The 16,617-nt window shown below is 40.1% G+C and overlaps 1 protein-coding gene across 1 annotated transcript in view; it reads left to right on the forward strand.

Moving 5' to 3' along the window:
* The window catches only part of CYP4V2 (cytochrome P450 family 4 subfamily V member 2), a 286,243-nt gene that overhangs the window by 95,605 nt on the left and 174,021 nt on the right, over positions 1 to 16,617 (forward strand). The window contains exon 4 of the mRNA XM_069200117.1: positions 6,046 to 6,236. Coding sequence (XP_069056218.1) covers positions 6,046 to 6,236 — 191 coding nt within the window. The remainder of the gene's footprint in view (positions 1 to 6,045; positions 6,237 to 16,617) is intronic.

A 16,617-nucleotide genomic window follows, 5' to 3' on the forward strand; every position in this document is an offset into this window, starting at 1 on the left:
CCCTCAACATCTGTCCACATGGAATGCTCCACTTCAGTTCCTTTGGGTGACCATTATTCGTGTGTAGTATGGTATTCGCAGCAGTTGCTTTTCTATGAATGGTCTTTTCATTTTAGTGTTGCTTACATTCAATTCAATATCCAGGAATTCAATATGTTCCTTACTGTAAGCCTTTGTGAACTTGATTTTTCAATTATCTGTATTTATTTTTAATATGAATTAATCCAGTTTAGATTTCTCACCATTCCAAATGATAAACAGATCATTAATGTATTGTGACCAAAGTATATCATCCATCATTTATATTTCATTTTCTTCTGACCAGGCAACCTCCTACTCCCAACACCCATAAATAAATTTGCATAGGTAGAGGCAAAGGAGGCACCCTTTGCTGTCACATATTGCTGCAAGTAAACTTCACTGTCAAAGAGAAAAATGTTATGAAAAGCATTTGAGTATGACCATACCATTCAGTTGATCTAATACTCAGAAAATAGTAGCATGCTTATATCCTCTTCTTCATGGTTAATTGATAATTTTAGTGATACAGCATCCAATGTGATCATTATGTAGCTTGATTTCTGAGGTATGCCTTCAACTTCCTTGAGAAAATCCACGGTGTCTTTCAGATTTGAGGATAGGCTTGTTACATAAGGCTGAAGAAAGAGATCCAGAAATATTGATGTATTCTTAAGGAGTGATTCTGTGGAGCAAACAATTGGTGTTTGGATGTTCTTATGTTTTTTTCAGGGTGAAATAGATAGTTGCCATTTTTTGCATTAGATATTTGAAGATACTGATATTCTTCTTGTTCTAAGAGATCTACACTTAACCGTTTATTTATTAGCATGTGATACTCTTTCTCCATTTGTTTATTAGTATTCCCTGTTAAACCTGATATTGTGTAGTATGTCCAGCTGTAGATGTGCCTCAGCCAAGTACATTGTTTTATCGATCAAAATATTTTACCTCCTTTATCAGATGATTTTATGATCAAGCAATTATTTCCTTTTAATGCCACAAGGTCATTCCAATCTTTGGGGTGGCAGTTTCCCTATATTTTTCCATTTCTTACTTTTCCTCAACTCAGTAATATCTCCCACTACCATTTCATGAAAGAGATCAATCTTATTACCAGATGATAGCTTGTAACAACATGTACTCTTTGATTTGCAGCTACTGAATATTGAAATGTTGGTATTAATGTCTGTCCTGTGTAGATTGAGAGCCAGTGTTCCAGTGTCTGTTGATATACCAGACCTTTCTTTCTCCATTTCATTAATCTCCAACAGCTCTGGAGCCTGCAATTGTAAAATTGTACATGTCTGTGGTTTAGTATTTTTATTAACCAACCTCTTTGTTTTCATTTCAAAATATTAATGTAATTTCAATTTCCTTATGAATTTATATATTTAAATTTTAAAGTTGGGAAAATAGGGGATAAAAAGGGGGTAAAATGTCAGTCCAAGATTCAACATTCTATCCTCATTCATGGTTATTTTTTTAGATGAAATATTAATTGCCAAATGTCTTTCCTGTAGATTGGTTTCCTCTTCCACTATCGTCATTATTTCCACATTATGACCCTTCCTTCTCCTCTTTCTCTTCCCTCTCCTTTGACTTTTTTTGGACTAATTTGTCTTCTTCTTCCACCTTGTCGCTTTATCATACATAGGATGCACAATTCCTCGTAAAAATCTACTTTTTCAGAAGCTACTTCATCTGCACTGGACACCCTCCTTCCAAACTGAGCTCAGTCTCACTCTCTGCCACTGATGTTGCGTTCGCTATTTTCTCCTTCATTCTTAAACTATCAAATCTTTTGACAAAAATCACATTCTGGTAGTCAAACCTGTCCCTAGTGATTTTGTTTTGATTTTCTTTCCATTATTTCTTCATCATTCTTTTGTAATATCTTTTCCATTTTCAGTAATAGGTCTTTAACCTCCTCATTATCCTTGATTCCTTTCCAGTACCTTCATTAACAATACTACCTTTGTAGTTTGTTTCTCTATTTTCCATTTGGCATATTTTATAAGAATATTTATTAATTTTATTGAACAGTCCTCCATGTTAGTACTCCATTCTTCAATTAGATCCTCATCCATGTCTTCATATGTTGGCAGTAACATGATACGCAAACGTCTTGGTACTCTGACACATTCCAGATTTTTTGTGAGTGACTGTTTTTGCCACCATTGTTTTGATTCTATTCGCCTTGCTTTCTCAACCTCTTTTATTATCTCGATTGGTGTTCTCATAGTATGTTCTTAGACATCACTAGTATTGTCAATGTCGGTTACATCACTTTTTTCTTTTATTCTCTCTGTCCTTTGCACCCATTTCTTTGAAATGGTAATTCTTTGTTTGCTTTTTACAGCAAACTAAGTCAAGAACTCTTATTAGAATCACTAATTCTTATTTTCAGCAAATTTCCAATGATCTCCTTTAGAGACAGCCACACGTGAGTTGTATATCCAATTCCAAGCTTTTTGTCCCCTCAGTACCTTGTATCTTTTTAATTTAAAAACATCTCTGTGTTTAAACCCGATATGAAAATATCAGATTAATTTCAGTCCAGAAATGTACTATTTCATACCTAGACTTTGTTGGTATCCTCATAACATATTTAACTGGACAGGCTACACCTGAGTCATGTCACGTTAGTGGGCCCATTGGACATGGGGGAACCACTCTCGCACTCCCTGCGGTGAGCCAACTAGAACACTCAATACCCGCCCGTGAGTGCCCACACTGACCTGATCGGCAGAATCATATTTCTTTTTATCGCGGCAGTGGAGGACAATGACATTCCAACTCCTCTTCACTGTCAGCTCCCATATTTACTGCTGCACACCTCCGATGTCTTTGCCTGCTATTCTACACGTGGGATACACATATTACATCTAAATTCTTATGCCCAGAGTTCCCTTCTCCAGGGGCTTGGCAGCATGAACTCTCAGTTGCCCCTAGTTAGGATTGCTTTTTCATAGACAGGGCAATTCTTTTTGTTTTGATAGTAAATTTCGTCACAAAACTTTAAAAAAAAGCAAATTCAGCTCCTTCCTGGAAAGTTTTGTGGTAATCAGTCAAGCAGGAGGTGAGCAAAAAAGGGGTGTGGGTCTAAAAGCAAATTTCTCCATGCATTTTTAATAAACTGCTTTAAGCAGCAGTCCAGCAAAAACTGCTGAACGGATTTGCACTGAATCTGGCAACAAGCTAGATATTGGCCACTGGTTGTGCTTTTTGAGATTTGTTAAGGCTCAAAAGTATTTGAATATCTGGACGATTGAGTCTGAGGGACCCCCGCAAGAGTCTTGAGGAAGTGCCAATTTAAAAATAGAGCATTCTGATTGGCTGAGAGAGTTTTATTTTTCTCTTGGGCAATTTTGCTGCCATGGGAGTCAGATTTCCGTAGGAGTGGACTCTGTGATTGGCTCCAAACAACATGAGAAAAACGCTGCAGGCATTCATTAGAGGACTCGGAGACTTAGTCCCTTTTCCTGAATTTTGGGTCCAAGGGACACCTGCAAGAGTCCTGAGGGAGTGCCAATTTAAAAATAAAGCTTTCTGGTTGGCTGCCGCAACTTGATTGGCTGCAAGCAACATGAGAAAAATGCTGCTGGCAGCCATTACTTGTCCTGAATTTTTTAGAAAATGATATAAGGAGGCAGGGGAGGGATAACCCTGCCCTCCTAGGCCTCATGTGGGGGGGGAGCCCAAAGGGACCACCGGGCCAAAATGTAAAAAATTCAGCAAATTTTGCCTCAATCCCCCGGGATTCCCTATGGGTTTACAGCAAAAAAAAAATGGTGGCTGCCATCTTATAATATATATATGGGGTAGAGAGTCTGTAGGGCCCCCGTCCCCAGCCCATTTATGGCCTGGAGACCACTCCTCCCCAGGACAGGTATATTTAAGGGAAGGGGGCACACAGCTCCCTTTCCAAGTTGATGGTGGCTCTGGGGACCTCATCCTCAAGGCTGATTTATTTTTTAAAAAGGGGTGAGGGGGCCTTGCGGGCCCCATACCTGAGCTTGTGAAGGACCCAGTGACCCCATGTACCAGGGCTAAAAAAAAAAAAAATGAGAGGGGCTGCGCATCACCCTCCCTGAGCTTACTTAGGCCACGGGGACCACACCCTCTGGGGCTGAAATGTTAAAAAAAAAAAAGGGTGGGAGGGGCACTCGGCTTCTCCTCCCTGAGCCTTAAAAAGGCCCTGTGGCCCTCATTCTCCAGGGTAGTAATACAAAATTAAAAGGGAGGGGGCAGCATGGCTCCCCTTTCTGAGCCCCAGGGTCCCCATCCACTGGGGACCGACCAAGTCATTTACTGTGTCACCGGGGAGCACACCCTCACCCCACAACCAACCCCCGGGACACAGTAGTTTTCCTACCTGCACCACTTCAGGCAGAAAAACATGGTTGCTCCCTTCTGGTGGGAGCATTTTTACATCTCCTTCCAAACAGGACTAAACATTAAGGCCCTCATTGCGAATGGTTTGCGTTGGTGGTTGGACCACCAGCACCACCAGGATTAGTCGCCCAGCAGTCCTAATCTGCCATGGCAGCACTGTAAGAAGTGCTGCCCTGGGGATTACAACTTCATTTTTCTCCAGCGATTTCATGGCAGTGCTAGGCTGGGGGAGAGCTGCACTGCCCATGGACTTGACATGGGGAGTGCAGGGGCCCCCCTAGCCAGCACCGCCGCAATGTTCACTGTCTGCTGTTCACTGGGGCTCCCACCTTTTATTAATTGAGGCACCAGGCGATGGGGTCTCTGGGGACATTGTAAGCTTGGGGAGGAGGGATGCGCAGCCCCCCTCCTCTTTTCAATGAGACACAGGTCCATGGCATGGGGGTCTCTGAGGCCTGTGGAAGATCAGGTAGGGGTGCCGTGCAGCCTCTCTCCTCTTTTGAATAAAATGCAGCCCTGGGGTTCCCATGGCCTAATAAGGTTTGGGAGGGGGGCACGCATCCCTCCTCCCCTATTAAAAAATGCAAGGCCCTGGGGGATGGGGACACCAAGGCTTGGGGATGCTGGCCTTAGGGTTCCCTCTCCCTCTAAATAAAAATGCGCAGCCCGGGGGGATGGAGTCCGTGGAGGCCCCTTTCCCCAGTTTAATGATATTTGCCCTTGGGGAATGGAGTCCCATGGGTTTTTTAAGATTTGGGGAGGAAGGCCACGCTGCTCCCTTCCCTTTATATTGGAATTAGCCTTTGGGTTTGGGGCTTTCTGGGGCCGATTTAGAATCTGGATGGGAGCTACATGCCCTGTCCTCTCAATATATATAGTTTGGCCTGGTGGGATGGGGTTCCCGAGGCCTGAAGGCCACTCTACGTCATGCTTGCCTAAGGCTGTGGGCGGTGTGGAGGTAGCAGCCTCTTGGGAGTTTGGAAATAAGGGCTTGCGGCAGTCAAGCCTTGTGGTCAAACCCCTGTGTGGGTTTGGCTGCCTGTTTAGGGTTTGCCACAGGGCCTGGCCACTGGCCTGGCAGGTGCTGGCTTTACATATGGTAATAAAATATTACTTTATGTTAAAAAAGTAGAACTTCCCTGAAAAAACAAAGGTTGAAGAAACACTATAGATATAGTATGATAGAAAGATCTGTTCTTTTATGAAAACCTTAGAAATTCACAGAAAAAACAAAGGTTAAAATAGCGTTATAGATAGGTGAATGTGTCATTTCAAACTGAAAAGAACAGGGACATTCACCAGTTATAATTGACAGAGCTAACTATAAATTGCACCGCCACTATGCACTGCTTATGATCTCATATATTACAACACTCATGACATGTTTTATGACATCACTCATGACATTTCGATTGACATCATTGATATCTATAGGTATGTTTTATATTTTGGAAAAAATAAAAGGATGATCACACTACAATTTCATTATGTAGCACTGTATGTATTTGCATCATGCCTCAGATAATTTATTTCAAATGGATAGAGATCATATATTTGCTAACAGACCAGTTGCATTTATGTTTAGATGGTTTTGCCGCAGTATAACATATGTGTTTGCTTTGTTTACAGCACTGGAAATAAATGGCGTTCAAGGAGAAAAATGCTAACCCCAACATTTCATTTTGCTATTTTAGCAGAATTTCTTGAGGTTATGAATGAACAGTCCAAAATATTGGTTAACAAACTTGAAAAACATGTTGATAAAGAAGCATTTAACTGTTTCACGGATGTCACTTTTTGTGCACTGGACATTATCTCTGGTGAGTATTGATGATCTTGGTACTATTCAAAATTTCCTTAGAATACATGGTTAAATGAACCATGGGTGGGTGAGCCTTAGTTTTGATAAACATAGAGCATCTTGAAAATAATTGGAACGGTATGTAAATTTGGCATGTCCCACACAAATTCCAACTTACTCGGACCCAGATTTGAAAAAGTCATTTTGAGTTTATTTGGCATAAATAGCCCATGTTGCAGGTGTCGCTACATTTCGTCAATAGTCCTTTTCAACAGCCTTCGCAAGATTACAGAACCCTAAGTGCAGTTGAACTGGATATCAGTATTATGCAAGCGAGTCCATACACAACATAGTAAAATAAAGTAAACTAAGCCTGCAATGATGAGGAGAATATATAGTTGAACTAACATATAATGAAAATGAGAATGAAAGCAACAAAGCAATATTGTAATAGAGAATCAGATAGAACACTTCCTCCTTTTAAAACATATAAAAAAATGTTATTTCATAGCAAAATCCTGAAATTTGGCAATTTTTAATTTTGGTCTTGATAAATTCATCACAGAGTCATCATTACTACTTACAAAATGCCTTCACTTTTGGTATCTCTTCTTCCCATTATCCAAAGTTGCATTATGTAAGTTCTCAATCAGACTTGTATTCTCTAGTTCGGAATTTGAGTTTATATACCCACTTGTTTCAGTAGTGGTTATTTCTCTAGCAGCATTCTCTGAATCCATATTACCTACACAATTTATGTTGTCAGGAATCAGAAATGGATTGAAATGAGAGTTGACCAAGTGACACATCTATTTCAGCTTCACATGTATTTGCTTTGTTAAAAGTTCCTGCTTGATCGTAGTGATTGAGAACAATATTGTTGAGAGTCCACCATTTGCCTTTTAGGAAAACAGACCTTTTTTACCACTTTCATTATAGGCTAGGGAGAACCAAACTTAGAAATTCCTTTATTTGCAAAGCCTGTTTTTTACACTAATCCAGTCACCCTTTTGGATTTTTTTAGGTTATGTAAAACCTTTTGTCATAATATGTCTTAGAATGACCTTGTTTTTTTTACGCATGTTCCCATAAATTCAATTTTTTAAACTTAACATTTTTCAGCCATCCACAGCCCTTGAAAAATCCAAAAAATTTTACCAGACCTGCAGGTCTAGTGACTTGAGTAATCTACTTGACCTAACTGTAATGCACTTGACCCATAAACCTGTCTCAAATTATGTGATCCTAGGCAGATATTTTCACTGAGTCACCTTTTTCTTCATCATCACATACAAGAACACCTTCAAATATTTGAGTTCAGCATGCATGCTGCGCATACATTGTTTGATTTAATTGACTAAACATTTCCTCCAGGTATAATACAAATCTAGCCCACATATAGGTTACATATGACATCTGAAACTGGGTTTCAGCAAATCTTTATCATTTGCACATCATCAAGTAAAGTATCTCCAAGTGAAGATTTGTTTAGATCCTATTAAAATCTTTGTTTCCACCTAACTTCAGAATTACCAAAAAAGTGCTTTACTAACTACTGAAATATATTTTGAAATATTTGTACAGTGCATTTACAAGGTTTTAAATGGTGTGTGCCCAGCACAATTGTCAGACAGTTCACTTTACAAAATCCTCTAACTTTGCAGTCAGATTAAGAAAAGTGAACTTCAAATTCCAGGATAAAATTTGCAGCAATTTTTTAGAAGACATGAGCTTACATTTCACCTGTGCCTTCAAACACACTGCAAATGTGACAAGGTAAAAAGAATATTTATTGCTCATTCACTTCCTAAATAAACAGAACTTGAGCTTAGGTTCTCTCTTGCACTAAAAGCATAGCTTGCCCTGATAAAATCTGTCTCATCATAGTGAGTGGGTGAGTAGATGTCACAAGGCCTGATTGAGGACCGAAAGGTTTTACATTAAGCTGTTCTTCCCCTTAAAAATTCAAAGGGTATGACAATTGTTTTTGAGTGTGATGTGTTTATATAAACCAAAACTTTGATTTGCAAGTACTCTTTCAGAACTAGACGTGTGGGTATAGTGGTTTAACCTACCACTCCGTTATAATGTGGCAGATACAAAGCTACCATGTAATGAATTATGCCAGACAATTTTGAAAATGTTTTCTTTTTTTCAGGAATGAGCTGTGCAGCATTTTGCAACACTAGGACTTTTTGTACCCCTCCTAATATAAACACTGTTCAAAAAGTTAATGGTGACATCTGTAGATATTTCCTTACCATAATCGTAGTAAATCCATTTTGAAAAGTAATCAAAAAGCAGCATGATACATCTTTTTTTGTGCTGATAAACAAATCAAGGGCCCTAAAAAGTGAATAGCAGCTTAGTCCCACAGATTTTCTTGCATAATGACATTAGTGAGGGTTTTTTTCTTAACTTGTCAAAGTTTGTCAGATAATAAACACTCGCAACAAATACTGATATGTTTTTCTACAGTGTAATCTTTTCCTGGCCACCAAAATTGGCTTCTAAGAATTGTATTGTAACTCTACTGCCTACCTTCATGGGCTGTCCTTATTCATTTGTTCTTTAAGTTATCAGATGGTACATATAAATTATCACTCTAAAGATTTATGCCCACATCTATAGTTTCTGAAGTTTCTGACATGCTTCTGAAAAGTCCCTTGGCATTTATGGTTTTATTCAAATCTAGGTATTGTTTATCCTTGTAACATTCCTCCTCCCTATTCCTCCAATCTGATAACTTTAGAATATTCTTTTACATCACCAGTTGCTGGCAACACACATTCATCACTAAACCATTATTTGTAATATTGTTCTCATTATTGAGTCATAACCTAGAAAAACAGTCAGACTGTACGTTGATGTTACATGGAAAATGTTCAATTTCAAAATTAAACTCTTGCATTGAAGAAACGAATCTGATCAGTTGAGAAGAGACTGCAATAACACCCTTTTCTCCCATTAGATAGACATGTGGTTTATGAGCCATGTATAATTGAAATTTTCTGCCCCAAAGATATGTCTTAAATTGATTGACAGCCCACATACAGACCTATGCCTCTATTTCAACCGTACTATGCTACTGTCCCATTTAATAATGTTAAAATAAATGCTGCTTTTGTTTCTTCTCCATTCACTCTCTGACATAAGACTGCTTGTAGCCTGACAGTCTCGCTTCTATAATTATTTCATATCTTTTTCAGTAGATTGGCATTCAATACTAAGTATTTCAATTCTTAAAAGGTTCTGTGGATCTGAGGTTGGTACATAATCTTATCTCTCCAGTTTTTTTCCTGGCAATCAAAATACTTGATTTCCATTCCGAACTGTTAAACTAGTTTAATAATGCCAGCTTACATGAAAAATAATCATGCATTCTCAGTGGAACATTTCAGACCCTATGTAATGCGGGAATTACCTTTTTTTTTTAAACAAAAAGAATAATCAAAGAAACCTTTACCACACGCAACTTCATCCTTGACTCTTTCTTTAAATTAATCCAATAACATTTTGGATGCTTCACTACTACAGGTTTAAACTTTTAATAATGAATTCACAGACGATCCATTAATTTTATCAATTTTAAGGGTATCTGCATTCAATCCAGGATCTAAGGTGTTTCTGTACCAGTTTAAAGAATGACACCTAATTGTCCCTGATTGAACCAACCAAAAATAAATATCCTTTCTGTCAATAGTCATTTTTAGCTGATTTACAATTTGTCTCTCTCTGACAAATAAAGTTGTCTAAAGAAATCAAACATGTGAATACCAAAATCGCCAAACACCTTTGTCGTTGCCTCACTTTTTTCTAAAATCCTTTTTTCTAAACATTTTGAAAGGTTGCTCAACTAAAATAGTTATCGGCAAACCTGAATCTGCTATAACTGTTATCTTAATTGTTCCAACACAAACTTTACAAAAATGTCCTTTGAAATTGAGTTGGTGATGCACACCACCTGAAATGATTAAAATTACATTCTTCAACTTGTCATCACACGTCATTGTCGTTTTCATTCAACTGTACAGTAAGATACATTTGTCCATTTCCTGTTTTGAAAAAAATAAATTAAGATTCATATTTTCTTTTTGCCTTGGGGCTGCTAAAAGTATAACCTAAGTGTGTTTGAGAACCAGAACAATAACAGAATTATGCGTTTTGCTTCAATCTTTTTTTAGCATTCTCTCTTCTACATGTACCACAACAACACCAGCATCACACGTTGAATCATTACATGGATGCCCTTTAGACGAAAGCTTTGATCTCTCATTACCCTTAGCAATACAATAGATTCTGATAACGTGGGATTAGACAAAAATAATGAACACTGCTAGGTTTTCTTACTAAAGCAACCTAAAACAAGTTAATCTCATAAAAATGTATCAATGTTTGACTCAAACTAGAATGAACATGCTAACATCCTTAGGTTTACTAAAAAATAATCAATGGATTCCTCACTGCTTTACTTCCATGTAAAAAAAAAGATTACAATTTTCAACCATAACGTTGGGTTAATCTCTAAATGTATTTCCAGTCTTTTAATTGCTTCTTTATTCTCATCCCACAAGCTAAACCTTTCCCAAGGTGATTCTATCTTCCTTAGCTGCCCCCAGCTATAATAATTATTGTTTTTTTATTTTCAGGATCATATTTCTTAGCCTCAATAGCAATTAGATAGTTCTCAAAGTTTCTGTACCATGTTTGCCATTCTTCTAGTGGCTTCCCTAGAATTTGTGAGAACGGAAGTTGTTGCACTACTGTTGTGGAGAAGCCATAAGCTAAAGTTTTTCTCTCCTTTTTTTTGAATGATAAGGAGTGTGACGATATTCAGTCAATATAGCTGAGAGGAATGATATGATGATCTGGAAAAACAGTAAAAACATGCTGATGTTACTTTCAGAAACACTCAAAGCCTAGGTTAAAAATTAGCAAAGGCAGATGAGGCAACTAATTTAAGTAAAATATGCAGGCTGTCCCAACACACCATACAGCGAGTGTTTCTGTTCTAAGCCAAAAGTCAATTCAAATTTACATATCTAAGGATGGAATGAGAAAGGTGTGTAAGCACGAGGAGAGCTAATTGATGCTACACACTGAAATGCAAAGTGTCTGTTGTTTAAATATAGCTCCATTCGTTGCATGTAATGTGTTCTGCAAGACGTTCCTCACCTGGCAAAAGATGATGGCTTCAAGCTGCATAATGGTATACGCTCTTACATCTCATACTGTGGGGTTGCGTGTTCAGCAAAACACAGCTCAAATGGCAACAGTTACAGGCTTTACGATGGCAGGCATAAGCAGAAGGGATACACCACGATATATCCCGTTGTAAGGTTGCCTGGCGTTGCCTGGCTCCTGATGTCACCCATTGAACAAGAAATAAATGTAGCAGGAAAAACAGTCACACTGGACAGATTCTTCTCCCCACAGTGAAATGCTAGAAGTTCAGGAGCTCCTGTAGTCATGTTTTTCAGGAACATCGCCACAGTCACTGACCAGGAACAACAGGGGTCAAGATGAGAAGAAACTGAAGATCAAAGGTAGTTTCTAAAATATAATAGTAATGAGAATTGAAATAACACAGCATACCTTATAATGGAGGATCGTGTACAAGAAAGTGATGCATTGTGAGGTTTGCAGAACCTGCTCTGGAAATTAACCATTTTCAGGTATGCATTCAGATGACTGCTTACACATTCGGAGTTCGGCAGTAGGAAATTCACCACCATCGTCACCTGTTGGAGAGGAAGTATCAAATTTCATCTGATTGGTTTCATGTAAAGACTAAGGCCCTCATTATGACATTGGCGGCAAATGCCGCCTACCGCCGCGGTGACGGCCGCCAACATACCGTCGCCGTGGCTACCAGCTGTCAATCGCATTATGGCAGAATTCCGCCAGAAGGCTGGTGGAATTTTGTTGACGGTCATGGCGGAGGACAGCGGTAAGGTAGCGCTGCTGCCAGCAGCAGCGCCACGCCAGCAAAACACTGCCTACCGTATCATGTTCCATGATAAGGCCTGGCAGTGTTCTGCGGGGGGATGCTGCTGCTGGCAGCAGCGCCGCGTCCCGTCTCCTGCTGGAGGACCCCCTGCAAGTAGGTAAGTTTTATGCATGCATTCGGGTGTGAGTCGCATGGAATGCGTGTGGGAAAGAATGAATGTGAGTGTACATGTATGTTGTGTGTTGTGAATGCGTGTGTGCTACAATGTATGTTAGTGTGTGTTGCGGGGTGTGGGTATGTATGTGTGCATGCGTGGTCAGATTTGGGTATGCATGTGTGTATGAGTGTGTATGTGTGCGCGTGTGGGTGTGTGGATGTCTGGGGGGTTGCAAGGGTGAAAGGGTGGGGGAGGGGGGCAGGGGAGACCCCTATCAGCGCCAGGGAAGGAATTCCCTGGCACTGATAGTGCCTACTGCCATGGTTTTCGAGGCAGTAGATTTGCCCCAAAACCATGGCAGTACGCAGGGTCATAATCCTGAGGGTGGGATTGTGACGGCCACCTGGCTGGAGACCGAAGTCTCCAGCCCGGAGGCTGTTATCACCCTGGCGGATGGAGTAGTACAGCCAAACCGCCAATGTCATAATTTGGGAAAAGGTACCGCCAGCGTGTTGGCAGTACCTTTCCCCAAATTACCGCTGTCCGCCAGAGTCGTAATGACCCCCTATATCTGTATCCTTTCCCATAAAAGTAATGGTTGTTTATGGACACTTTAGCAACACAAAAGGATGATGGACGGAGTGCTGAGCAATGCAAACACTAACTCCCAGTCACTGATCTGGGTTTAATCCATTGTGCTTTTGCTCACCATGCTACCCCAGTTTGGACCCAGCCATAAGCAAATCAGTCTTGACCCTGTTCCTCATGGGAACAGTCCAGCCCGAACTCTCAGGCCAGGTCATCCCTGGACCGGAAACAAGCATCCTGGGACCGGTTTCAGGGTATCACCCTTAATCAGCCAGGCTAGCTTGAATCCAGTGGCACAGTGAGCATGGGACCCACGTCTGGGCATACCCTTCCCACTTAGGGGACCTTTAGCAACAGAAAAGCAAGATGGACAGAGTGCAAACACTCACCCCCAGTCATAGATGTGGGTTTAATCCATTGTTCTTTTGCTCAGCATGCCACCCCAGTTTGGACCCAGCCATATGCAAATCAGTCTTGATCCTGTTCCTCATGGGAACAGTCAAGCCCGAACTGCCAAGCCAGAATCCAGTGTTTAGGGACACTGACAACTTTGAAGTAGATAATGGAGTCAGTAAGCGGCAATGTGAGAGCCATGCACATTCTTTAGATTAGATGTCAATGAACCAGTTGATTGAAATTGGTAGCAATACGTGTGCATGCTTGTGATCCTAGAAAATAGTTTTCTTCTCTACATGCTACAGTATATTATTTTATTATTATTTTTCACATGATAAATTCTCATAGTAATTGAGGTTTCAAATAATTGCACAAGTTTCTTTCTTGCTTCCGGGCAAGTCAGCTAGATTACACTGACCTGAGTGGAAAGGCCATGTATCTCTGAGTGTGGTCCTACGTGAAAAGGAACTATTCAGTGGTGTGGACTCAGAGCACAGACTCTTCCCAATAGTAGTCACGGAAACAGTTGTTCATCTTTGATAAGTATAATGCGGCGGTGGTTTGAATTCAATAGTGAAAATGTCATGTAGGCTCCAATTAGAAGATGTGATGTACAAATATTAAGGGTTGTTTTATAATGTATGTCGTCTGTGCATATTGCAGGTGTGGATACAGATCTGTTACAGCAATAATCTCGGGTCTGGTCTCTAATTGAATTGCTCCTGCTGTGTTGGCCATTGCTGCAAACCATTGTAGTTAACCAGGAATGGTCACATTTTATTTATTAAACAGGTTTTCACAAAAACAAACTGTTCTAATGTGATGGTGATACCAATGTAGCGAGGCTAAAAAAGGAACCTTAAAGGATTACGACCAAACTTTAAGCTTAACAGCCACAATTCATATATTTAATGGCTGTGAACATGGTACGTATTAACTCTAGATGAATGACACTAAATGATGCCTAATGTTTCTGGTCCTAGTGACTTTACAACATCTAATATTGAGTGTCTACAGACGTTTCAGCTGCAGGGTCTACCGTAGTGGCTGAAAAGTACTTTTATAGGGTCTTCATAAATCACATATGCCTTTTATAAGTTAATGCACCCCTGCCATGTCAAAACTCTCTGACTTCTCATCCTTTTGCATCCATCCCCTCCCGCCACACAGGAAAACCCGCCAGGCGTTTTCCTGCCCCACCCGAAAAAACAACTATGTAAACCTTTAACGATCCCATAATTTCTCACCTAAAAGGTCTGCAATCGTCATCCAAAAATCCAATAAATCATGTTTATTACCCAAAAAAGACAAATGCACCCCATCCTGCCTAAAAAGCTCAGCATCCGTAAACACAATCTCCTCATGCTGCAAAACTGAAAACCCCTGTGAATTACAAACATTTTTCATCTCCCTGTTAATTTTTTTACATTGTTTTTCAATACCTTTGAATGAATTTGCTCCTCTGCAAACAATGTGTGTCCCTGCCCATTTTTGTTTTATTCTCACTAAATCCATCTTCATAGCTTACAAAAGACAAATACCTGATAAGGCCCCTAAATCATTCTCACCCAAATGAACTACCAATAAATCAAGACAAACCCCTTGAGATAATCTTTTGGAAAGAACATGTAACAGCTCAACCCACCTCATACTGCTTTTACCCACCCAAATGATCTTAATCCTAGCCCCATCCAAACCCAATTGTCTCCCAAAATGTCGTGAAGAAGCCTGATTCTCGGCCCAATGCATGAATGAATGCCCCACTATCCAAACTGAACAAGCTCTGTTCGGGCCAGCCACACAGCCTGAAAAAATAAAAAATGGGGAGGCCGAAAAAAACACAAAAAGTACCCATAATATTCAAATCCTAAATGTAATTAAGTCAACATGCTCCCTCTTGATTAATTCTAATATAACGTTGAAAACATTGAGACTTCCAACGCCCCAAATCCATAACCACCTTATCTGACTTCCCCATTAATTTGGCTTCTGTAGCAGCTCCGATCCTAAAAGAATGCGTACCATAAAATTGGGGCGCCATCCCCAACCTTCTGATTGCCATCTTTAAATCTGAAAGCAACTGATGAGACTTCAAAGTGGAACCATCTTAATGAACAAATACAAACCTGGAGTCTGCCGGCAAAATCCTGGCAAAAGAAGCCCAACATTGAACCGGACACACATGAGACCCCTTACTTTCCAATACCACCTCTTGACCCATTCCCAACTGATCCATCTTAGATGACCATAACCATAAATATATAGCTCCGTCTCTTACCTGTGCATCCGAACACAATATGCCTTCCTTTCCTTTTATGCCCAACAACTCGGAAACTCTGAAAGCTCCATGAAAAAGCAATGACATACAAGTGACATCAAAAGAATTTCCCATGCAGAACAACAAACATCTTTTAAAACTACGGCCTTCAACAGCTGCAAAGTTATAGGGCGTCTACTATCACCTCTTGCACCCCCTTCCTAGCCCACCCAGCAAGTATCCTCCTACAGACTTCTCCCTCCACTAGATCATATCCCCAAAAATACTTACAGTAAAAGGAAATATCTGACAACTTACCCGATATGGTAACCGCCAACAACCCCATTTCAATCTGTTGCATAATAAAATGCACTGCATCTTCCCGCAGTTCTCTACAAACAGCCACCCCACCCTCCCTCCTAACAGCACCTGATTTTAGGAATTCTGACCAAGCCTGGTCATAACTCCTTTTTGTAGACGGAGCTATAGACTGTTGAACCAGTTCCAACATCCTCACTCTCCTATCTCCCATAACTCCCCAGGGACTTCTGTCTTCTGTGCATCTGCTCCCGGTGCAAGCCCACGGAATCTCTGCCACTGAAAACAAGATAGTGCATCAGCAATGTCATTATTAACACCTGGGACATACTTAGCCATGAACATTATGTTAAATTTCAAACAATTCAGTAAAAACAATCTTAAAAGCTTCAACACTTTTTCATCCTTAGCTTTTTGAGAATTCAGTAAATTAACCACTGTCTGGTTATCAACGTTAAAAACCACATTCCTATTAGCAAATGTGGGCCCCCAGATTGACAATGCAACAACTAATGGAAAAAAATCTAGAAAAGCAATGCTATGTCTAGGTGTCCTCCAAGCCGCCGGCCAACTCTCAGCAGCCCAATACCCATGCCAGAAAAGACCAAAACCATGAGCTCCAGAAGCATCAGAAAAAATTTGGATTTGCCAAACCCAATCATCATCATCCACCAACATAGTAACTCCATTAAAATCTTGTAAAAAAGCAATCCACATCCTCAAATCTGCCTTAA

Source organism: Pleurodeles waltl, chromosome 1_2 (genome assembly GCF_031143425.1).
Source record: "Pleurodeles waltl isolate 20211129_DDA chromosome 1_2, aPleWal1.hap1.20221129, whole genome shotgun sequence".
Lineage (NCBI taxonomy): Eukaryota > Metazoa > Chordata > Amphibia > Caudata > Salamandridae > Pleurodeles > Pleurodeles waltl.